The 24921-nt window shown below is 40.4% G+C and overlaps 2 protein-coding genes across 2 annotated transcripts; both read right to left on the bottom strand.

The window, feature by feature from the left end:
* Positions 1 to 3626: 3626 nt before the first annotated feature.
* On the bottom strand, positions 3627 to 19348 carry LOC121644801 (HORMA domain-containing protein 1-like). The gene is made up of 13 exons (XM_041993006.1): positions 19116 to 19348; positions 18783 to 18927; positions 18527 to 18590; positions 18335 to 18371; positions 18211 to 18231; positions 18087 to 18113; positions 17914 to 17981; positions 17679 to 17827; positions 17377 to 17471; positions 15403 to 15558; positions 15143 to 15267; positions 14953 to 15055; positions 3627 to 4301 (listed from the first exon to the last, which is right to left on the bottom strand). Exons 1-13 carry the CDS (start codon positions 19164 to 19166, stop codon positions 4131 to 4133), a joined length of 1212 nt encoding a protein of 403 aa, XP_041848940.1. The 5' UTR covers positions 19167 to 19348; the 3' UTR covers positions 3627 to 4130.
* Positions 19349 to 20010: 662 nt separating this feature from the next.
* prdx1 (peroxiredoxin 1) lies at positions 20011 to 23779 on the bottom strand. The gene is made up of 6 exons (XM_041993005.1): positions 23705 to 23779; positions 21523 to 21635; positions 21231 to 21384; positions 21013 to 21135; positions 20760 to 20890; positions 20011 to 20461 (listed from the first exon to the last, which is right to left on the bottom strand). Exons 2-6 carry the CDS (start codon positions 21626 to 21628, stop codon positions 20379 to 20381), a joined length of 597 nt encoding a protein of 198 aa, XP_041848939.1. The 5' UTR covers positions 21629 to 21635; positions 23705 to 23779; the 3' UTR covers positions 20011 to 20378.
* Positions 23780 to 24921: the final 1142 nt, after the last annotated feature.

The raw sequence follows: 24921 nt of genomic DNA, 5'->3' as shown, positions 1-24921 counted from the left end.
AAAAAAGGTGCACAGTCAGAATTATACAAGATAGAAAATGATAAATGATGATGAGTAAAGATTTGTGCATATGTATTTGCAAATATGTCTAGATTTTGGGTTTGTTTACTGGGTTCATATAAATATAAATACAGTATGTAGCCAATTGTAATTAGGATATGGGACTAATCTAAACAATAAGTAATAGTGAGGATTATTTATAGTGGAGAAGCTTTTGTTTCTTCTTATTTATTTAGTTAGTTATTTACTTAACATGGTCAAAATAAATCAATCAACATCAATGGGTTGATGTCAAGGTAGCCAGATGCATGTCTCGTGAGAACATAGCACAGGACATAGTATTTATAATAAATAAATAAATATTTATAATATTTATATATAAATAAATGGGAAACTGATAAAAACAATTTTAAATTTTGTTCAAGGAAATAAAAACCAAAGTTTTTCTCATGCAAACCTGTGGCTTATAAAGTTTAGTTTTTTAGTTCATCATTTTACCTTATATTTTAGATGGTTTTACAGATATATTAAAGTACATTAACATAAAAATAAATAGTCTGATGTTAGTAGCAATAATGAAAATATAGCTTTTAGTTGCAAACTTGCAGGTGAAGGGAGTAAAGTTGGAGCATTAAGCATACTAGACAAACATACGGGAGCTATGAGAGTTGGGGAAAAAAGAGTAATTACCTAATGGCTCCAAACTGTTTCAATGGAAGTTCAGTTAATAAATGAGTTGAGGAAATATTAAATTACTTCAATAATAAATAAAATAATATAAATGTTTATGGTGTGGCTGACAAGACCATATATACATTAGTACTTTACATAAAACAGACAACTAAATCTGCCCATTGTCTGTTGGCGACATTAGGAAAGACCATCTACGTGTTTAGTGTATTTTAGTCATATGAAACAACATGTTTGTTGGCTCAGTGTGTATGAGATTACACAACATGCTCAATATCTTACAGGCATCCAGGAATTCATCCAAACCAAAAAGGTGGATATATATATATATATATATATATATATATACTCGGGGTTAATGGGTTAATTTAAGGAATTTCACATTGTCAGTTTATTCGTCAAGGACGTTCAGCTTTGGATCAGGCAAAATGGGGAAGCCACAACTTTCTGTTCAATGCCCACCTCAAATGTTTGACCAATCACACAGTACTTGTAGATATAACTGTAGCTATTGATGACTTCCATCTAGTATTTAGTAGTATTGATTTTGATGAGCCGGGTTTAGAAAACAGACCTCTCAGTTTGAAGTTAAATGTCATGTCTGACTCAAACTTGTTCTGTTTCAGTCACTGAGGACAGAAATGCTGCAGGTTTTCAGCTCTGAGGACTCGGCAGCGGCGTTCTGTACCTCCGCTCTTAAAAAGCTCCTACACCTGTTTGTTGTTGTAAATATGTCTTTTTCTGAGTGTTTTTGTATGTTTATGTATGTTTCATATGAAGTTGAATAAAGGCTGTTGGATAAACCTCAGATTGTCTCAGTGGTAACAACTGTCAAAGACTTCCAACATTTAATTCTAATTTTAGGTTCCTAATGTCGGCTTCACTGCAGGCTGCAGAGATTCGATCACATGAGCCTCAAAGTTAAGCTGCTGGCATGATGCAAGATGAAGATGAGTGTTTCTGAGTAAAATAAAACAAAATGTAAGATATTTTATATGATCAAGTGTGCCCACTGAGATGGTCAGACTGAAGAGTTCTACAATAAAAAGTTGGATTAAACGGGTGAAGCAAAAAAAGGAAGAGTTGAATGCTCTTAAAAAGTTGAGTGGAAGGAAAAGTGTAAAAGAAAAAGTGCACAGCCAGCAGGGATGGACGCAGCCTGGAGAGAATCAGCAGGAAAAGGCCATTAAAAATGTGGGGGAGCTTCACAAGGTGTGAACTGAGGCTGGAGCTTCCAGAGCCACCACACAGACGGATCCTGGACCTGGACTTCACATGTCGTATTCCTCTAGTCAAGCCGCTCCTGAACAAAACATCAGAAGCGTCTTACCTGGACTGAAGGAAAAAAATCAACTGGTCTGTTGAGCAGTGGTCCAACGTGCTCTTTTCTGATGAGCAAATTCTGCATCTCATTTGGAATCAAGGTCCTAGAGTCTGGAGGAAGGATGGAGAGGCAACGACCCAAGTGCAGTGTGGAGTTTCCCAGTCGGTGTTGATGTGGGAGCCATGTCATCTGCTGGTGTTGGTCCACTGAAGTCCAGAGTCAACGCAGCGCCCAGCAGATTTTAGAGCCCTTCATGCTTCCTTCAGCAGAAAAGCCTGGAACCACTGTGGGCCCCTGAGGAAGACCTTAACCCCCAAATGCTCCCCAAGAACACCGTAGCCCACTGCTCCCAGTGTAGCTAGGAGGGTTAAATGCAGTGAAACTATTTCTCAGTTGGGATTAATAAAGTTTTATCATTTTGGATCATTAAAGGTCCTATATTTTTTTAAATGTTAGATTTAATTAAACTTTTTTTTTTTCTTTTTTTTGTAAAGATAATTGTTGTTCCAGAACTGACAAGCTTGAATTTAAATTGGGGTAAAATAAGAATTTTTGTGTGTGTGAGTGTGTGATTTAATGGTGCACAAAGCAGACACTACAGATCATCAGAGAACAGTCTACAGCAGGGATCGCCAACTCTGGACCTCTTGGGCCACCGTCCTGCAGGTTTTAGATGTTTCCCTGCTGCAGCACATTTGACTCAAATAGTTGTGAAAATCTGACCCATTAATTTTGAGTCAGGTGTGAAGGACACTGGCCCAAGAAGACTGGAGTTGGTGCTCTCTGGCAGAGTTTCTATTATTCCAGTAGCTTAATTTCACAGAGCAGGAACCTTAAATAGAATCAGGGAAACAACATCCTGGTTGCAGATATATCAACAGGCCATAGAAAATGATCAGGAGCCTCACAGGGTCTCAACTTGCTCAATGAGGCGGTTATTTGATGCTTTGAAAAGCTCTTATTTTGAGCAAAACTCAGATGAAACTCGTCTTCTGTTCAGCAAAAGATCCTCTGAGTTATCTTTACAAACACAAAGACCATGTCCCACATTTCTCCACTTTATTTTCATGCAGTCATGCTAATTAGAAATGAGGCCAGAGTGTCTCAGTGTGACAATATTTTAGATCCACTCCCAACCACTTGTAACCCTTTTAACAACCAATCTGGATGAGAATCATATTTTCAAAAATCCCAAAGCAAAGATTTGCCTTTTAAAGGTGAATTTGGAGTCACTCCTGTTCTTTTTTCTATCCATTTATCTCAGGTTTCCACTGAAATAAACTTTTTTTAAACTTTAAGCACTCTGTGGGAAACCCACACAACGTAACTGGTTTATTCCTAAACATGTACATTTCCTGGTAAAAGCCCAAATATGCTAAAAGAGGGACAAACCCAAACTGCAGAGTATCAAGCATGTAAAATAGTCCAAATAAATGTAGGTGGACTCAGTGTTTTGTTTTACATTATTCTCCCAAAATAAGGCAGTTTAAAATATAAATCTAGCAAATTTCATGCAAGGACTGAAGTTACAACCCTGTCATCTCAGAGGCAGTAAAACCCGATAAAAATAGTTCCTGCTGTAAAATGAGTTAAAAACACCACAGTAGTCGGATTCATATTGAAACATATCAGCTTGTCAGGAACCAATTTTTATTAATATCATTAATAATGTGTCATCAGCATCATCAATGAAATGAGTTAGTCTGTTTAAAGCAGAATCAAGTGTGCATTCATTGCCCTTCTTTTCTTGATGAACACTTCAGTTCCACAAAGCGAGGAAGAAAAAGGAGGGGGGGGTATGGGGGGGTTGGAGGGAAGAAGTTGGAGGGGAGGGGGAGTCAAAAAGGTCAGGGACTGCAGTGAAGGAGGAAACGCAGGGAAAACGACGTCTGGCAGAGCAGGAATCTCCCTCTTCACTGGGATATGATTGGTTTTTCCCTTGTGCAAGAATGACAACAAACAAAAAACAAAAACAAAAAAAAAAGATCAAAAAGAAAATTTGAAATGGTGCTCTAAAAACAAAGATGAGAGAGGAAGAAGGGGGATTGCTTGCTGGGATGTGTTGTTGGCTGTCTTTTTCTTTTGTTTTATTTCTTTTTTGTTCCATAAAGCTACGTTAGGATTTGATGCAGTCGTCGTCATCAGAGGTCTGGCTGCTGCTACTGGTTTCGGACTCGGAGCCCTCCTCAACGTGCGCCTCCGCCACACTCCTCCAGGGGGTGAAGTGGAGGGTCACGCCTCGTGTCCTGGGGAGAACCCCGTTCCTTTGCATGCCATTTTTCTTCAGCTAGTCAAAGCACACACAGAATTAGTAACCTTCACCATCATCATTTTATACAGTAGTGGTTAAAAGTTTACAGACTTGTGTATAAACGTCACAATAATTTTGGGCTTTTAATGGTTAAATTAAACCATGTTTTCCCCCAGGACATGTATATACAACATACGTCAATGATTTCCTTACAAACAAGACTTTTAGTGCACAAGTTTGAATGAATTTAGGATTTTCTTTTAACCACATAAGGCCAAACTTATACATACAGGTTCAAATATATACATGCATCCCATCTAGTATTTGATTAGATGTCCTTTATAAAGCTTTACCTTCCAACTCGCTGTAGACATCAAGAAGCTTTGGGTATAATTCTGCCTGAATATTTCATCATTCTTCTCGGTAGAATTGGTGCAGTTCATTTAAATTGGCTGCTTTCTAAAGCTTGAGCTTTGGTCCTCAAATTTTCAGTGAGGTTGGGGTCAGGGTTTTGGAACGGACATTGAAGGTGCAGCGTGAAGGTGATTCTTGAAGACACACTGGGGATTTGAACCTAAGTCCTCCAGGCCCAAACCCAGCTCTGTAACCACTAGACTACCATGTAGCAGAGCTCTGTGATATCCTGTGGAGGGGCGTTTCAACAAGACAGCAAGTTTTGATAGAACAGCGGTTATGTTTGATAGGCGCTAGAACGCCCTGTTGGATAAATAAGGCATTAAAAGGACCATAGAAGACCATAATAGTGTTGCAGTGGTCACCTGCAGTGCACCTGAGATCACTGGATCCACTCACAGGTGAAAACATGTTTATGTCTGGAAAAAATTTGGGTGCAGTAGCCACCATTCATTCACAACTGAGCTTGGCATTTGAAGTAATTTTTATGCCCATCTTTACGACTAGAAGTCAGTAATTCTTAAATCAAATCAAATCAAATCAAACTTTATTTATAAAGCACCTTTCATGCCACAGGCAACACAAAGTGCTTTACATGATTAAAAACATTTATGCATATAAAACAAAACAAAGTAGGAATACATAACAATAGAAACACTCACCAAAATATTTCACACAGCTGCATGCACGCACACACACGCACACATACACACACACACGCACACACCAAGTAGCCTCCCCTCCCCATTCTATACAAACATGATTCTCTTATTTCTGTCTCGAACTGAATGTTATTAAAAATACTAAAAGTGATAAGCATCTGGCCTGATGCTGCTGTGAGGAAACAATATCAGTGTCATGGGGATCCATCCACACCAGGGGCCAGTCCACCCATGTCAAACAGCGGCAACCACCCCCATCAGAACAGACCGGGGCCCACATCACGGCCAAAAGGCCGCAGTGCAGGGCCCCAGCCACCCCGATAGGTGCAATCACCACGACAGCAGCCCCCAGACCAAGAAGGCAAAGCCGCCCGGCGTGGAGGATCCCCACGAGGAAAACACTGGAGTTAAAATTAAATTAAACAACAAACAACCTTAAGAAACAATAAGAACAGCTTAAGAATGAATACATAAATAAGTAAATGAATGAATAAATAAATAAATAGTACAGTTGAATAAAATGAAAATAAAATAACATGAAAATAAAATAATCTAAAATAAATTAAGATCAAATAAATTTTGTTAAAAGCCAAGCTAAAAAGGTAGGTCTTAAGCCTATTTTTAAAAACATCAAGGTTCTCTGCAGCCCTGAGGCCCTCCGGCAGACTGTTCTACAAACGAGGGCCGTAACAACGGAAAGAGGCCTCGCCGTATGTCTTGGTCCTCACCCTTGGAACAACTAAATGGCCAGTACCAGAGGACCTCAGGGTCCGCGAGGGTTCATAATTTAAAAGCAAGTCGGATAAATAAGAGGGCCCAAGACCATTAAGACATTTATAAACTACTAAATGAACCTTAAAATCAATCCTGAAGCGCACGGGGAGCCAATGCAGCGATTTTAAAACTGGTGTGATGTGTTCCCGCCCTCTGGTCCTCGTCAGAACACGTGCCGCTGAGTTCTGAAGTAGTTGTAAATTTAAGATGGACTTTTTAGGAAGACCAGAGAGCAGGGCATTACAGTAATCTAATGTACTTGAAATAAAAGCATGCATCAGCACCTCCGTGCTGGCAAGGGAGAGAAATGGGCGGACTCTGGCGATGTTTTTAAGATGATAAAATCCTGTCTTTGTGACATTTCTAATGTGTGGAATAAAATCAAGCTCAGAGTCGAAAAGAACACCCAGATTTCTCACACACTGAGAGGGATTAAAATTATGTAATTTTGATAAAATGATCTCTCTCTTGCCCTCAGGACCGATAATTAAACTTCAGTTTTGTCCTGTTTGAGCTGTAAGAAGTTCTCTGCCATCCATGACTTAATATCTAAAATACAGTTTAAAAGGACGTTAACTGGCTCCAGGTCATCAGGAGACACGGCGATGTAAAGCTGTGTATCATCAGCATAGCTGTGAAAATCAATGCCATGTCTCCTGATGACATCCCCAAGAGGTAACATGTACAAATTAAAAAGTATTGGGCCTAAAAATGATCCTTGGGGAACCCCACACTTGACTTTATGGATCCTTGAGGAGCATGTATCCATACTTACATAAAAGTGGCGATCTGTGAGATAGGAGTAAAACCATTTAAGAACAGTACCTGAGAGGCCCACCAGACTTGCGTCTATCTAGTAAAATCTGGTAATCAACTGTATCGAAGGTGGCACTAAGATCCAGTAAAACCAGGACAGAAAGTTTCTGAGAGTCTAAATTAAGTCTAATTTTTAAAAAGGCCGTCTCAGTACTGTGGTTTGTCCTAAATCCAGACTGATATTTTTCTAAAATCTTGTGTTCATTCAAAAACTAATGCAATTGAATAAAAACAGTTCTTTCTGTCATTTTACTTAAAAACGGTAAGTTGGATACAGGTTGGTAGTTATCAGGAATGTTTGGATCTAAATGACTCTTCTTCAGAAGGGGCCTCACCACTGCTGTTTTAAAGGCTGCAGGGAAGACACCCGTCTGAAGAGAGCAATTTACTATGTTTAAAAGCTCAGGCTCAAAGAAACCATAAAATTGGGTCTAAAAGGCAGGTTGTTAGGTTTAGTTAGGAGAAAACTCGACTAAGCATTTTCGCATCAACCAGGACAAAACTCTCCAGTGTTTCCTCAGGTAAAAGCAAAGCTTCAGTTCTGTTAAAATCAACATGTTGTTGAGATAAAAGACTGGATCTAATAGTATTGATCTTACTTGTGAAGTGGTCTGCAAAGTCCTCACATGCAGCGTCTGATGGAGGCATGGAGGACTTATAAATCTATTGTTTTAAAAAGGAATTTTGGGTTGTTTTTATTATTTGTGATGAGATTTTAATAGTAGTTTTCTTGCCTGTTTTACTGTATTATTGTAGATTTTGAGTTGTTCCTTTAAAATTTCATGATGAACTGTTAATTTTGTTTTCTTCCATTTCCTCTCTGCTCTCCTGCAACTTCTTTTTAACTCATTCATTTCCTGGCTTCTCCACGGTGTTTTGGATTTAACTCCTAATGTTTTTGTTTTAAGTGGTGCTGCTGAGTCAATGGCTGATTTTAGTTTGTTGTTAAAATGGTCAACACTAAAATCACACGATGCAGGTAAGATCTGAGCAGGAGTTTGGTTTAAAATTTCAGAAAAATTTGCAGCCACTTCAGAAGTAATATATCGTTTCCTCACAGTTCTCACCGAGGTCTCCAGCTGGCTAAAACTGGTGATGTTAAAAAACACACAGTAGTGGTCTGACATCAGAGACAACAGAGGACACACCAGCGGACAGGCCATAGGTAATGACCAGGTCCAAGGTGTGTCCCCTGTTGTGAGTAGGCTGTGTTACATGTTGCTTAAAACCCATGCTGTTTAAAATGTTTAAAAACCCGTTGACATAGGGATCGCTATTGTTATCAATGTGAAGGTTAAAATCACCAGTTATTAAAATCTTATTGTATTTAATATGTATGGTTGATAAAAACTCTGAAAACTCTTTGATAAAACAGGAAGGAGGGTTTGGTGGTCTATAAATTGTACTGAATAAAACCGGCGGGTGAGTACTGGCTGGACTGTCAATCTGAAAAAGTTTTGCAGGACTGGAGGGTGAGATCAATGTTCATGGAGAGAAGATGAGAACCTGGTGTGATTTGGGTGTAAGCCATCTGATTTGAAAAGGTATGGTCTATTGTAAAATGTGGTTGTCGATGTGTGGGATGTTGAAGGAGTGACAGTAGCCTTTTAACCAGATGTGAAGCTGTCGGATGCGGATGAACTTAACGTCTCCCTAACGGGGTAAAGGTAGTGGACCGGAAATAATGCAGTGTTTATTTAACTGTTTGATATTGTCAATGAGGTTGATAAAATCCATCTTTAGTGTCTCTGACTGCTGGAACTTAAGATCATTTGTGCCTACATGTATAACTATGGTGGAAGCTGAGGGGTGATGATGAGAAAGTTGGTGGGCGGAGTGGCTAATGTCAGTGACTACTGCACCTGAGTGGCAGGAAGTGTTGCACCTGCTCACGTGGACATGACGGACAGTAGAATCCCCCACGATGAGCGCACGAGGGCCAGCACCAGCCGCTGGTAGTCTCCGGGTAGCTGTAGGGCGGCCTACCACATCAGAGTTCGATGCAGCGGTCTCTGCGGTGGCAGGAGGAGAGACATCGGCTCCTGCAGCAGTGGATGCAGGAGAAGAGAGGGAGGATCAAACTCGAACGGCGATGCACTCCCGGCCGAGACTCCCAGGGCGCGTCTCGGCGTGTCTTTTCACCGCAGCTTTCAGAAGCTTTCGACGCCTCAAGGAGCCCTGGGATGACCGTCGGGTCCCGGTCGCCTTGGTCCAGACCGGCGATGCGCTGCTCGATTTCGCACCGGCAGTCCCGCCAGCCACAGAGTCACAGCCGGGCAGCGGAGTGTGATATCCTCGTGGTGATTAGTTGATGAAGCACGGCTACTTGACTTGAGGAAATGTCTTTATTAACTGCGGCTGTGCCAAACATACAGACAGTCTACAGGTCTCTTACACTGTGCCACGTACTGGCTTCTTCTTCTCTGCTTACCGACCACACATCCCCCTATAGCCCCCTGTTGGCCATGAACTGTTATACATGTTCCACTATATAACATCCCTCCCCTCTCAAAATGAAACTATGGGGGGGTAAAACACCCACCAATTCACACACGCCTGCTTCCCAAACAACATCATAACCAAAAACTAAAAGAAACAAAAATCCCATGTCCAGAAAACAACTGGAATCACATTTACCAACATCGTTCCCTCTTCGCGTTTTGTTCCATTCTGTTTTTTTTTACTTCACCCAACAACAAAACAAAGACATATATGTATGTATGGTCATATAACCCTAAACAAAGTCTTTCATATGTGCTGGAGGTCTCCGGCTCCTTTGAGAACGGCGCAGCTCTGATTGTGTTGAGTCCCCAGATGCCCCAGTCACTGTTTGTGGTGTCACCACCGACGCGCCGCGGTCGTCCTTTTTCTCCACACAAGCTTCCTGCGACGTGGTGCCCACCACCGCTGAAGATGTCACGAGCTCCTCCTGTATGCCCTCAGGCATCGTGGTAGGTAGGTTTGGCTCGAGCCTGCTAAAAAGTTGGTCCACATGTCGCCGGGTCACTTTACTATTTCCCAACAGCACCGTGTAGGAAACAGGTCCCGTCATTTCCTGTATTAGTCCTGGAATCCATCTCGGCCCCCCTCCAAAGTTCTTTGTGTATACCGGGTCTCCCACAACAAAGTTGCGTCCTCTGGTGCCTTTGTCATGGTACCACTTTTGGCTTGCTTGTTTTTCAGCCACTTTTTTCTTTAAATCAGGATGTATCAGGTCCAGTGTGCATCGTAGCCTCCTGCCCATCATTAGCTCTGCTGGAGACTTTCCTGTGGTTGACTGCGGTGTGATGCGGTAGCTAAACAGAGCCCTGCTTAACTTGGTCTCCAACGAGTCTCCTTTGCTCTTTTTCAAAAGCTCTTTAAAAGTTTGTACAGCTCTTTCTGCTAAACCGTTAGAGGAGGGGTGGTAGGGTGCTGATGTGACATGTGTAATTCCATTTCTGGTCATAAACTCCTTAGTTTGTTCGCTGACAAAACATTGGGTATTGTCTGACACAATCATTTCCGGGATGCCATGTGTACTGAAGCTGTTTCTCAAACAGTTTATTGTGGCTGCCGATGTAGCTGAAGCCACTGGGTACACATCTAGCCATTTTGAATGGGCATCCGCTATCACCAAGAACATTTTACCCATAAAAGGACCGGCATAATCTATATGCAGCCTTCTCCAGGGCTTCTCAGGCCACTCCCAGGGGTGAAGCGGAGCACTTTGAGGTGTGTGTCTGTGTTCTTGGCATGCAGTACATGACTTTACCTTATTTTCAATGTCCATGTCCATGTGGGGCCACCACATGTAACTCCTTGCCAGGCCCTTCATATGGCTCATTCCAGGGTGTGACTGATGTAGCTGTTCCAGCATAGAGGGTCGTCCTCTTTCGAGTATCACCATGCGAGCCCCCCACAGCACACAGCCATCTTGTACGCTCAGCTCCTGCTGTCTCTGTCTGTAAGGACTAAAGTCACTGTCATGACGGCTGGGCCACCCTCTCAGAATATACTCACGGACTCTGGAGAGTATAGGATCTTGTGAAGTCCACTTCTGTAACTGCTTCGATGTCATCAAGGGGCCCTGTTCCTGATCCAACATCAATACATGTTCCTCAGATAAGGATGACTCAGGGGGTTTCACTGGCAGAGGCAGGCGACTCAGGCCATCGGCATTACCATTTTCTTTGCCCTCTCTGTACCTGATGACATACTCATAAGCTCTTAACAGTACAGCCCACCTCATTATCCTCTGCGATGCCATGTGCGGTACAGCTTTCATCTCATGAAACAAGCTTATCAGTGGCTTATGATCTGTGATAATCATAAACTTCCTACCATACACATACTTATGAAAATACTGTACACCAAAAATAACAGCCAACCCCTCCTTATCGAGCTGGGAGTAGTTCTTTTCTGACGCAGTAAGCGTCCGGGATGCAAAACCAATAGGTTTCTCCTGACCATCTGGCATGCGGTGAGCTAACACTGCTCCCACTCCATAAGGAGAGGCATCACAGGAAAGCATCAGTTCTTTCTGTTCATCATAATGTACTAACACACTGCTTGATTGTAACAGTTCTTTTGACTTCTGGAAAACCCTCTCCTGTTCCGGTCCCCAGCACCATGGTTCGTCCTTCCTCAGCAGTCTGTGCAGGGGAGCCAACAGGGTCGACACGTTGGGTAGGAACTTATTGTAAAAGTTCAACAACCCCAAATACGCCTTGAGCTCCGTCACTGATTTTGGGCTCGGGGCCTCCTGCACCGCCTTCACTTTTGCTGGTAACGGATGCAGCCCCGTCTGGTCCACGCGATGTCCCAAAAATGTCACTTCCTTCTCCATAAACTGACACTTGCTCCTTTTTAGACGCAGTCCAGCCTTCTCAAGTCGATGCAGCACTTGACTCAGTGTCTGGAGATGTTCTTTATCATCCTTTCCCCTCAAAATGATATCATCCAAATACACGGCTACATTTGAGATGCCTTGCAGCACACTCTCCATGGTGCGTTGAAAAATAGCTGGACTGGAACTCACACCAAATGGTAACCGGGTGTATGTGAACAGTCCTTTGTGTGTGTTCACTGTGACATACTTTCGGGATTCTTCATCCAGTACGATCTGCTGGTATGCATGACTCGTGTCTAACTTGGTATATTTCTCTCCCCCAGATAAACATGCTATCATGTCCTCCATTCTCGGAATCGGATATTGTTCAATGGGTGACACCTTGTTTACTGTTAACTTGTAGTCCCCACAAATCCTTGTGCTAGAGTCTGGTTTTAGTACAGGTACAATGGGTGCTGCCCAGTCAGAGAATTTCACTGGCTCAATGATTTTCCCCTTTAATAGTCTCTCTAGTTCTTGCTCTACTTTCTTTTTCATAGCAAACGGGACCGATCGGGGTTTATAGTAGCAGGGTTTTGCATCACTGGCCACATGAATCTTTGCTGTGAAGCCTGTTAGCCTTCCCAGCTCCTCTTTAAACACTGTCTCGTGTCTTGCTAGCAGCTCCTGCACGCCCTCTTCTCCATTTTCTATTTTATTCACCGGTTGCCAGTTTAGTTTGAGTGCTTTAATCCACCCTCGACCCAACAGGCTGGCGCCCCAAACCTTTTACCACCAGAACCGCCAGCATCTTCACTGTGTCTCTGTGTTCCACTTTTACTTTGGCAGCCCCCAACACTGGCACCTTGTGACCACTATATGTTTTCAAACGGACCCCACATTTGACTAGCTTGGGCTTGCTTCCTTCATCTAACAGCTTGTCAAATGTTCTCTTTGACATAATGGTGTAACCACATCCAGTATCTACTTCATAAGTTACATTTTGTCCATTCACTTTTAGCTCTTGTCTGATTGGTTCTTCCCTTTGTATCACCATTTCATCATGCATGTTGTACATAGTCACTTTGCTTGCCTTCATGTTGTACATGTCCACCACTTCATTTTCACTTTCATCCTCCTCTGCCAAGAAATGCGCGTGTTTTCCTCGATTGCCTCTCTCTCCTTGAAACCGTTTTTCTTTCTCTCGTTTTTCCATGGGCATTCTGCAGACCCTCTTGATGTGTCCCACTTTACCACAATTGTGGCACTTTTCAGCAGCAAACCTACAATCTTTGGCCAAGTGGCTCACTCCGCCACACCTGTAGCACTTTTTTGAGTCCTGCCCCTGCTTCGCGCAGGCACCCTCCATCTTGTTCACAGCTCCCGTTCCCCTGTCGGATCTCGAATGTTCTGCCACGCCCCGCAAGTCCTCAATGTCTCTATTAGCAGCTTCCATAGCCTGCGCAAACTTGAGTGCTTTTTCAAAAGTCAGACCGTCCTCTGAAAACAATCTGCGTCGTATCCTGTCGTCATTAATTCCACATACCAGCCGATCTCTCAACATCACCGTCAGGGAATCACCGAAATTACAGTCCTGAGGGAGCTTCCTCAGCTCCGCTACATAATCACCCACACTTTCGTCAGGCTTTCTGTGTCTTGTATTAAACTTCCACCGCTGCACTATCTCACTTGGTTTCGGATGAAAATGATTCTTTAACAACCTCACCAACTCGGTGTAGGAACGGTCTCCTGGCTTGTCTGGACTGAGTAGATTCCTCATCAGGGCGTAAGTCTGGGCGCCCACGCTACTCAGCAACACAGCCCGTTTCCTCTCATCGCCATCGACACCATTTGCCACAAAGAAATAGTCTAAAATCTCACAGTATTCCTCCCAGGATTGTAATCCACCGTCGAAGGGTGCCACCGATCCCACCGTGGCAGCCATACTGCAATGAAGACTCGCACCACACCTTTCTTCAGGTCAACACGACACCACAGCTTGCTAACCTTTCCAGCTAGGCTACGTAGCATCGACGTACTTCACAGTCCGACCTCAGGCTTTTATCCTCGTCGCCATATGTGATATCCTCGTGGTGATTAGTTGATGAAGCACGGCTACTTGACTTGAGGAAATGTCTTTATTAACTGCGGCTGTGCCAAACATACAGACAGTCTACAGGTCTCTTACACTGTGCCAAGTACTGGCTTCTTCTTCTCTGCTTACCGACCACACATCCCCCTATAGCCCCCTGTTGGCCATGAACTGTTATACATGTTCCACTATATAACACGGAGTGTCAGACAAAACCTGGAAACGGTTAGATAAAAACCAGGCAAGCACTATTTTGAGTCTTTTTTGGGATGGCAAACCACCTCAGACCAAGATGGCAAGTGTTTCAGCGTGGAGCTGGAAGAGGGCCGGGGCGAGGTAGCAGGGTCCCAAGTCATTGTGTGCTGGAGAGTCGCTTTAAGTGACGCTATGTGACTCGACTGCTGGTGGGCTACATCCATCAGGGAATTCAGTTGATTGTTTTTTATCTTCAGTTCCTCGGATAATTTCCGGATGTCTTCTTTCAGATTGGTGATCTGTCTGTTTGTTATTTCCAGGCTTTTATCGGAAAGTGCCGAGGCAGCCATTTAAACCTTCTCTGGTTTCTGGTAAAAACCGTTCTTTATAAAAACCGGAACAATAAATGCTCCGGTTAAAAATATTGTGACTGTGCAGTTCAGGTTTAAAAAAGGCTTAAAACAGACTTCAAATAGCTAAAAGCCAATAAAACCAGTAAAAATCAAGTAAAGTCGGGCAGAGCGTCTTGTACAGCGTCTGTCAGCTGAAGCGGAAGTCCGTAGTACAAGGTACACACTGCACCTTTAATATTAGCCTGTTTTATTCTGTAACCAGGTATGATGTGTATTTGGGGTGGTCATTCAGCTGAAACTCCCAGTTTTGTCTAAGTTCCAACCTTTTAGCTTCTGATTTGAGGTGAAGAATTTAGAGGCGGTTCCTACGTTATTCCATCTACTTTGTGAAATGCGCCAGTACCACTGGTAGCGAAACCGTCCCAGAGCATCAGTGGCAGTAATAGGTTTTCAATGTTAAAAGTCCCCGGGACCCACTCAAATCACCTAGGAAATTCATAACTTAACCGATAACGAGTGTCTAAACGTCTGAGAACAACTAAATCTGATCAGATGCTGCAGATGGTCTCACCTGTTCAGTTTTAGTCTGGAACTCTCTAAGTTCGTCCTCTGTCAGAGGCAGGAAGTTGTCATCATTTTCTGGGTACTCCTGCCAGCCCATGGCCTTCAGCAACCTTAAAAAAAAGACAAAAGCCTCTCTGTTTTAGTCATGCGTGTCTCTGTATGTGCGTGTAATCGACGAGTTGTTTGCAGCGTCTCACCTGTGCTCTGCCTCCAGGGAGCTGGACAAGTGTTCAGTGTCCGAGTCACTGAGGGAGTAGGACAGACCATTCTCATGGCAGACTTCCTCACTGTAGGCTTTGGGCTCTGGGGTGCTGCTTTCACCCTGAGGAGATTCACATCACAGCAAAATGTTGAGACAAATGGCTAAAAAAAAAAAAAACTACTAGAATAATTCGACAGTCTTCTGTCATCAAAACAATCGTGCTGTGTGGTGCAAACGTTTCAAAACTAAGCCCACCTCTCCTGATGTTCCTGGGCTGCTGCTCGTCGTCAGCTCTCCGGTGCCCTCGTCCTTCAGAGCTCGCAGAAACTCGCTCTTACGGTCCGGACCGCGTCGCATCAGCTTCAGCCTTGACGGAGCGATGTCTATGGGAGGAGTCGTGCTGGAAGGGTGCTGCACGCATCGACAGGAACGAGTGATGAAAAGGAGAAAAGCAAAAACATTTTAGGATTCTTTATTCAACTTTTTGGGTCCACCGTAATGAAACCATGACGTATTTAAAATTGAGGGAAAGACATAAAAACCTAGAATGAATGTTGAATTTGATATGATTTAATTTAGGCATTCAGTCCAAGTAAATGCGTATTTTTCCTCACAGGCTTAAACTTAAGCTGTTGGGGGAGATCCTTTCTATTTTAATGAGGTGTGCTGGGGCAAAAGGATATTTAAAACCTGTAGGATAGTGGCCCTGGAGGACTGAAACTAAACATTTCTTTGTAAGATTATCTCTTAGCTTCTACGATGATGATAAATGTGAAGCAAGGCTCAGAGATTGTAAAAGTTATTTTCACCATTTTCTTAAAAACAAACTTAAATGACAGAAAATGCTCAAAAGATGTTTATTTTATCTTGATAATCTCTTCTGGAAGTTTTGGTAAATTAAAATCTGAATAATAATGAAACGTGTGCTTTAATATGTGCTTGTGCAGATGCCAGGTCCTGTTGTTGTAAATAAGAACTATAAAACTTTGCCACAAAATGTCCAACTACCAGGGAGCTGGTCTCTCAGTATTGCTAATAACATGCTTCACTTCACACAGTGTGACTTCAAACTGACTTTAGAGTGTAAATAAATAAAGTGCCTCTTCTTGGGGAAAAAAGTTTCCCTTTTTGAGTGTTTTACTAAATACTTTTGAAAACATAATTTGTGCGCTGCATGCTGCTTTAGAAATATACCTTTCACCATTTAGACTGGTATAGGGCAAACAAAAAAAACTAAATTTAATTTTTTCTTCTTTTATTACACTATCTTTATTGATATTACTGTCATGAGGTATATAGAGTACCTGTACACAAACACACAAATCTTAGTTTTTTTTGTTTTTTTTTTACATACAGAAATGCAACTGAACTTTTCATTTTTGCCATCAGAATTTCTATTGCTCTATTTAACTTTATTTTTATGCTTTGCTTCGTCATTACAACTGGACACGCACAATTACACTGTAGTTACACACTGTAATTTCACTACTGGACAAAATAAAAAAATAAAGAAAAAAACCCACTATAAAACTGTCATTTTAATGGTCACTTTATTATTTCCTCAACATTGAGAAACAGCAGGCAAAAGCACCAGATTTGGATATTTGAACGTTTTTACAGGACAGCACACTTACTGTCGTCTCCTGAACGACGTCCGATCTTCGTCCTGGACTGCCATTTACGTTCTTTTTCTGTACTTATTTGGAGAAATCTTTTTTCACTTTTTTCTTTGTTTTCTTAGAATGGATAACGATACAGGAAATCAGCGATCACCAACTCCGGTCCTTGAATGTCCTGCAGGTATTCGACGTTTCCTTGCAGCAACATACCTGATTTAAATGAATGGGTCATTAGTGGGCTTGTGCAAAACTTAACAAGCTGTTGGAGATCCATTTTATTTTAATCAGGTGTGTTGCAGTAGGGGAACAATCAGCCTGTCCTCAAGGACCGGAGTTGGTGATCCCTGGGAGGATTCTGTAACATGGTTTTAAAAGGACAGAAATATGCAAACACAAAGAAAATAAGATTTAACTGTAGTAAGATACATTTAGAGCTTTTTTATCTACTATAGGAACACTGATATAATCTTGTCTCTGGACCCACCTCCATCATTCCCCTCTCTGTAGGAACCTGCTCTGTCTCCCTCAAATAGATCCCTTTCTGAAGTTTGTCCACATGGCTTTGTTCCATGGACACTTTGACTTTCAGTGAGTGGAAGGCTGTGCCCACCTCACCCACTTTGAAGTGCACAGGCATTCCTTCAAACCACAGGTGGTCACACACCCCTTCCTTGAAACCAGGCGGTTGATAGTCCCAGGGAGTGACTTTGAAAGGAGAGCAAAGGAAAGACACGTTTATCTCGTGTTTAACCCAGTGTCTAAAAACTAATAATATAAACATTGGTTAAGAAGCAGCTGGTTAGCAGCCTTCACCCACTCAGGACTGTTTGTCTTCTCCTTTCTAACCCACTCTTTTTATCTTCAGTTAACTCACATTGTTGAGGTGTGATTCTATAAGAAATAGTGCCTTACTCTCATCGTAGTAGTACAGCTTCATGGTGAGGTAGACATTGTTCGGCAGGGAATCCAGGTTCTGCATAAGCAGGAAGAGCTTCCTGATAAGCAGCACAGAGGCTCTCTTAGTTTCTTCTGGCGTCACTTGCAGCTCCATATCATTGTTCCTGTAGTTTACATCACCATCAGTGGAAATCAGACAGCTGGCTTGTATTGTGCTTATGGAATAAATGTAAATGTTGCTTATCCTAACCTGAGTATATCCATCTCTGGTCCCTTTTCAGTGTACCTGAAGCTGAACTGATAAGACTCAATAATGCGCTATAGAAAAATAAAAATAAACTAAATCATTTTAGATGATTATCACATGATATATAAACACCATGACTGGAAGTTAAATCCTCAATATTATAAATCAGAGCTTACATTTGGGTCTTCTGGGTTGGTGTAGACCTTGATTAAGGCAATAAAAAGTTATCAGTGTTGTAACATTCCCTAGGTTAGTATGATATTAACTCTACATTTGGCTGTATTGAGTTAATCAGCTTACCCCAATGAATATAATCTGGAGCTGTCAAGAGGACATTTGACAGTAACAGTGGTACTAAAGATCAAAATAGCAGACTGCATGAAATCTTTAAAATTTAAAGTAGTCAAGGGTATAATTGACTTACATATTGCTTCTCTAATGCATCAAAGCAGCCCATCATCCTAGATAAAAAATACAAGCAGTACAAAAACATAAGATGGTGAGGAGAGGCATTACTCACTACAACTATTACTGTAGATATCTTGTGCTGTACAAGTGTAAACATATAGATGTATATGCAAATAACAAAAGGGAAGAAAAATTAAAAAATATTTACCACTTCACAACTTTGTTGGCACCAGGACTGTTGCAGTTTCCATGTAAAATTTTGATGCACAAATCTGGCAAAACAATAAATAACAGTTACAGCCATAATCCTGTAAAACTGTTTGTTTCCCAGGTTTCAAACTGTAACAAAGCTCTTGATGCTTGAATATTTTTGGAATAATTGCACAGTTTAAAGGAAGTATCTTTAAGGAACGTGGGGGAAATAATCCCAAACATCTGGGCTGTTTGTGGTCTTCTGTGCTCACCTTCGAGGTACCTGGATCGGTAGGCATACTCCGGGAAAATCCCTGTCAGATAAGTGATGGAGGACACAGCCACAGCCATCAACCTCTTGACAAAGACCAAAGAGTCTTGCTCGGATTTTAGGTCAGTTGGGAATAAACCTGTCCACTTTTTTTTTTAAAGAAAAAAACAAAAAAAAACACATATTTTAGCTAGTAACTTCGTGGCCACACGATGTCGCAATTGACTAAGTTTAAGTCCTGAAAATGATTTGCCCCCAAATACAAAACCAGCCTTATTTACAAAATAAAAACAATAATAAAAAATAAACATTATTTTAGCTATTGCGTTCAAACCTCCAAAGTTTCCTCTTTGCTCCCCCCGATGCAAATTTTCCCAGCTGCCATTTTTCCTCTCTTTCTCACCAGGTCTTAGCTAGTCAAGTGCCACTAATGCTAACGAATAAAATTAGCTAACAAATTGAACGAACATTAATATTTAATCGAGAATGGATTATCTTTATTTAGTTATTTCGGCACTTCCCTTCAAATTAACGGAGTTTTATATGCGTTTTAGAGGTATTCAAAACGGCCTTATGTCCTCAGGATTCAGTTCCGTTGAAGGGGCCAGAATCGACGTGCTGACGTCATGGACAGCTTTTCCCGCCGAAAATATTAACATTAAGCTGCTTTAGATAATGTATAAATACCAGATACAAAGATTGAAAATTATCTTTAGTATTTCAGTTTACTCGTTTTGAAGAAATTAAGATGACTGCTATTAAGAAGATTGGTCTTAGGTACCTCATGGATAATGGATAAAGTGACATTAAACAGATATAGAACCATTACAAGCTCTAGAAGGCCATGTTATAAGTTACACCTTCAGTGTCCATCAAAATGAAACAGACAATAGGCTGTCTGTTGAAATGATCACTTCACTTCCCTATCAACTCATAGATGTAATCTGTTATTCTGTTGTTAGACTAGCCATTATCAGCTTAAATCCATGTTAAATTGGGGGTTTTAAAGACCTGTGATGATTAGGGGATTGTCAAAACCCTTGAGGTCTGATAACATCTCATTTTAAAACGTTTAAATCCCTGTTACATTCAAGACAGGCCTTGGGTAATAAATGCAAGAAATGGAAGTTAATCATTGCTTTTTCTGAATATTGAGGTACTGAAAATGTGCTTTACTTGATACCTTGCAAACGTTACTGTTTATATGAAACATTCCTAGAACTCCTTGAGTGGTTTTACAGCTTTATTTAGATGAAATAACTTTTGTGGTTCACTGTAATAAAAAAAAAATAACAAAAACATACAACTTAAAGAGTTTGAGTGATCTGGCTTCTGTTTGTAAGGTCCCTTGTTTTTAACAACAATGAGGAATGACATGATAAACCAAGAAGACATTTACCTCTGTCAGATAGTGACTACATCATACATTACCACAGCATCATTACACAAATACACACTTTGGTCTGAGTACAGTGTTCATTCTACAGACAACAGAACATACATAGCATGCTGACATCAAGCAGATGCCGCAGCTGATCTAAACATTGTTGGAAATGCAATAATCTACAGCAGACAGCAGACAAATGTCTTGGGTTTATTACTGCTTGGAGAAGAAATCTTTGCTCTTCTGGATGTCGGGCTTGATGGTGTCACTTCCTGGTTTCCAGCCAGCTGGGCAGACTGAAAAGATAAGCCTGTAATGAGTACTGGCCGGTATATGAAACCGTGAAGATGTTCCAATGTGATGCACATGTACAGTTTAGCTTTATTACACATGGAAAAGCCTGCTCTACTTGGGGTTTAGGGGCAATATAAATTTGTTTAAACAAGATTATGCTAAATTAATTGCCTTTTGCAATCACCTCTTAATTTCTTGTAAAGTTCATTTAAACTGATTAGAGTTAAGTCTTTATGGTTTTTACTCTGTTGCAAAAAGAAAGCTTCATTTCAGCAATTAAGTGTAACAGTAGTGATTTACCTTCTCCGTGTTTGTCAGTAAACTGAAAGGCTTGAACCAAACGTAAGGTCTCCTCAACAGAGCGTCCAACTGGGAGGTCATTAATGGTGATCTGTCTCAGGTTCCCTTTGTCATCGATGATGAACAGACCTCTGCAACAGATAAAAATGACATATACATTTATATATATATGTCTAAACTTTTAAGATCCGCCACTGAACGCTGCAGGGAAGTCAGTACAGATGGCATCAAGCATCTTTGCCTATCAACCCACCTGTACGCGATCCCTTCATCCTCCTTCAGGACTCCATAATCTGTGGAGATGGTGCGCCGTGTGTCGGCAACAAGCGGGATCTTCATAGCACCCAGGCCACCCTGTTTACGTGGTGTGTTGGTCCTTTCAGGAAATAAACATGATAAATGTGAGCCTTTTCTCTGAGTGAATATAAAAAAATCACTGTAGGTGATTTAGTTATGAAGCCCTGCAGGTACCATGCAAAATGAGAGAAGTGGGAGTCAACAGAGGCGGCGATGACTTCACAGCCAATCTTCCTAAATTCATCAGCGGCATCGCTGAAAGCGATGATCTCAGTCGGACACACAAATGTGAAGTCCAGTGGATAGAAGAAAAAGACAACGTACTTTCCTGTACAAAGGGATGAAATAAAAAAAAAAAACATTCAATTTGTCAAGCGGTCTCATTAATTACAATATGGTCTGTTTAATATGTATTTAAAAACACTTTCTGCACCCGACAGCAGATGAGACACAGGTAGTGATGTACCTCTATAGTCTGAGAGTGTCAGGTCCTTGAACTGTCCGTCTGGCATCACCGCTTTTGCTGTAAAGTCTGGAGCCAGCTTTCCAATTTGTGCCTTACCTGCAGCCATTTTTAGTCTGATAGGAATAAAGAAGAAGGTAAAAGATGAGCGTGACACACAATTTCTTCTCAGAAACACAACCCTGTATTTTTTGTGGGTGTAAAGTTGTGGATGACATAAAAGGAAATAAGGTAATCTCATTGTCACATTACACAAAAAGTTTTTTTCCCTCATCCTTAAGATGTACGAGGACAAAAATAATATTGAATTCCACAAGAATATTTTAAAATGAAAAATATTTAGTTTATTATCTTATAACAATCAAATACTCAAGATTTTAAAATTTAGATTTAGTAAATATTCATGATATTTCATTAATGATTAAAAATACCTCCAAAGCTTTTGTATATGTACAAAAGTAAAATGTATGTCCATGGTACACAAACTGTAGTTAAGGAGTATTATTTACTCAAAAAAGGTGCACAGTCAGAATTATACAAGATAGAAAATGATCAATGTGATGAGTAAAGATTTGTGCATATGTATTTGCAAATATGTCTAGATTTTGTTTTGGTTTACTGGGTTCATATAAATATAAATACAGTATATAGCCAATTGTAATTAGGATATGGGACTAATCTAAACAATAAGTAATAGTGAGGATTATTTAGTGGAGAAGCTTTTGTTTCTTCTTATTTATTTAGATGGTTATTTACTTAACATGGTCAAAACAAATCAATCAACATCAATGGGTTGATGTCAAGGTAGCCAGATGCATGTCTCGCGAGAACATAGTATTTATAATAAATAAATAAATATTTATAATATTTATACATGGGAAACTGATAAAAACAATTTTAAATTTTGTTCAAGGAAATAAAAACCAAAGTTTTTCTCATGCAAACCTGTGGCTTATAAAGTTTAGTTTTTTAGTTCATCATTTTACCTTATATTTTAGATTGTTTTACAGAAATATTAAAGTACATTAACATAAAAATAAATAGTCTGATGTTAGTAGCAAAATTGAAAATACAGCTTTTAGTTGCAAACTTGCAGGTGAAGGGAGTAAAGTTGGAGCATTAAGCATACTAGACAAACATACGGGAGCCATGAGAGTTGGGGAAAAAAGAGTAATTACCTAATGGCTCCAAACTGTTTCAATGGAAGTTCAGTTAATAAATGAGTTGAGGAAATATTAAATTACTTCAATAATAAATAATATAATGTAAATGTTTGTGGTGTGGCTGACAAGACCATATATACATTAGTACTTTACATAAAACAGACAACTAAATCTGCCCAGTGTCTGTTGGAGACATTAGGAAAGACCATCTACGTGTTTAGTGTATTTTAGTCATATGAAACAACATGTGTTTGTTGGCTCAGTGTGTATGAGATTACACATGCTCAATATCTTACAGGCATCCAGGAATTCATCCAAACCAAAAAGGTGGATTAAATGTGTTGCCTTTCTTTTTAAAACTTAATCTGAGGGAAGCTTGTCTCAGACATTTTTTTTTAAAAGCGATAAACATTACACAATTATCAAGGAAGACTGAGTACAAACCTCTGATTGGGCAGCTATTCTGCTGAAAACCAACAAAACCCCTGAAGCATTTCCACTTCTCTCAGTCTGCAGGTGTTTCCGCATATGGATAACAATAAATGTATATATATAAATATATAAATGTATATATATATATATATATATATATATATATATATATATATACACTCGGGGTTAATGGGTTAATTTAAGGAATTTCACATCGTCAGTTTATTTGTCAAGGACGAGTTTTTTAACGAACATTTGGTGTTTGACGTGCTGTAAGTAATATAAAGAGGCAAAAACGTCGAAATGATCAAATTAGTGATTAAAGAAACACAAGCCTTGTTAGTAAAAAGTAAATAAACTAATAATAAATCTATATTCTTAACTCTGTCATATATCGGTTTTGTAGATGAGTGTCGCAATCACTTTGAGGAAAAAAACACTTGTTGAAGTGAAAACTCTGATTCACACGCTCGAAAGAAAACTTCTGCATAAATAAACCAGACAAATTAAAGCTCTGAATATTGAAAACTAATTTCAAAAGCACTTATGATACATAGTCGCAAAATTTTAAGTAATTTAATGGTACATACCTCAGTAGAAACAACACCAGACACGAACGGCCGGGGAGAGTGCAGACGATATCACTCTCGGCTAGGGAATTTATAGCCAGATGCAAGCCTCGCGAGAACATAGCACAGAACGTGAACACGGCTCACTTCAGCTCATCCTTTCGCACGACCCAGCATGACTTTGCAGTTTCCTTATGGCTTTTATGGGAATGTATAAGCTCTTGTGAAACTACAAATTATAGTGCGAGAATGTATCAAGTAACGGAAGAACAAATATAAAATAAATAAGAGGAAACCCACATTTGACACTACACTGAAACTGAGTTATTTTAAATACAGGAAAGCTCAGGTTTTTTTTGTGATTTTCAAGCATACAAATGTCTCAGAGCTGTCAGGTTTACTCATATGACTCATCCTCTATCAGGATGTGTAGCTAATCCACTGTCACCATGAACAAGCATTAAATAAAACTTATGTATCCCATAGCGTTTCATCCAGTCTACATTTCTTCATAATGTCTTTGACATAGTTTGTGTAATGAACATTTTTTAACCCAGTTCCATGTCTCAAGGCTCAACTATACAGGCCACCATTTTCCATAAGATATTTCTGCGGAACTTCCCAGACTTTTCTTAAACATTATTACAACATCGTGTACTAATCCGGTGAGCTGTAAGAGGTATTTTTCTTTCTCGTTTCCTCCTCGCTCACCATTAAATTTAATGACTTGGCAGAGGAACAGAGCACATTATCTGTAGTTTCATGTTGTATGAAGTCTGTTTCATAAATGAAGAAGTGAAATTTTTTTTTTTACTTTCTGTTCAGTGTTTCAGACATGAATTGTGCTGCTTTAAAGAAAATGTTCATGCAAATGACTGCTCATGTAATGCTTCTAATTAATTGAATACTGACATTGACCATGTCCAAATAACACTGGTGTAGGTACACTATAAGTGGGCATTTACTACTCTGGTAACTTGTCTGGTGGTCCACCTTGCCTCCGGCATTCAAATGGCACAAGCGTGGTCAGGTTGCCCATTCCTACAGATATTTTCTCTGAACCTGTGGTGGCCTTTCTATAGGTTAGGGTGTGTTTGATAGAGGAGTAGTCATTTGGGATTAGTTGGGTATAGCTGTGGTGACTTCTTCCTAAAATTGTGTTTTTAGACACAGGATTACTAAAAATGATCAGGCTGGTGTAACCAAATCTCACATGTTGGCAATCCTCATAAATACTA

Source organism: Melanotaenia boesemani, chromosome 8 (genome assembly GCF_017639745.1).
Source record: "Melanotaenia boesemani isolate fMelBoe1 chromosome 8, fMelBoe1.pri, whole genome shotgun sequence".
Lineage (NCBI taxonomy): Eukaryota > Metazoa > Chordata > Actinopteri > Atheriniformes > Melanotaeniidae > Melanotaenia > Melanotaenia boesemani.
This window is presented reverse-complemented; position numbering and strand designations above follow the sequence as displayed.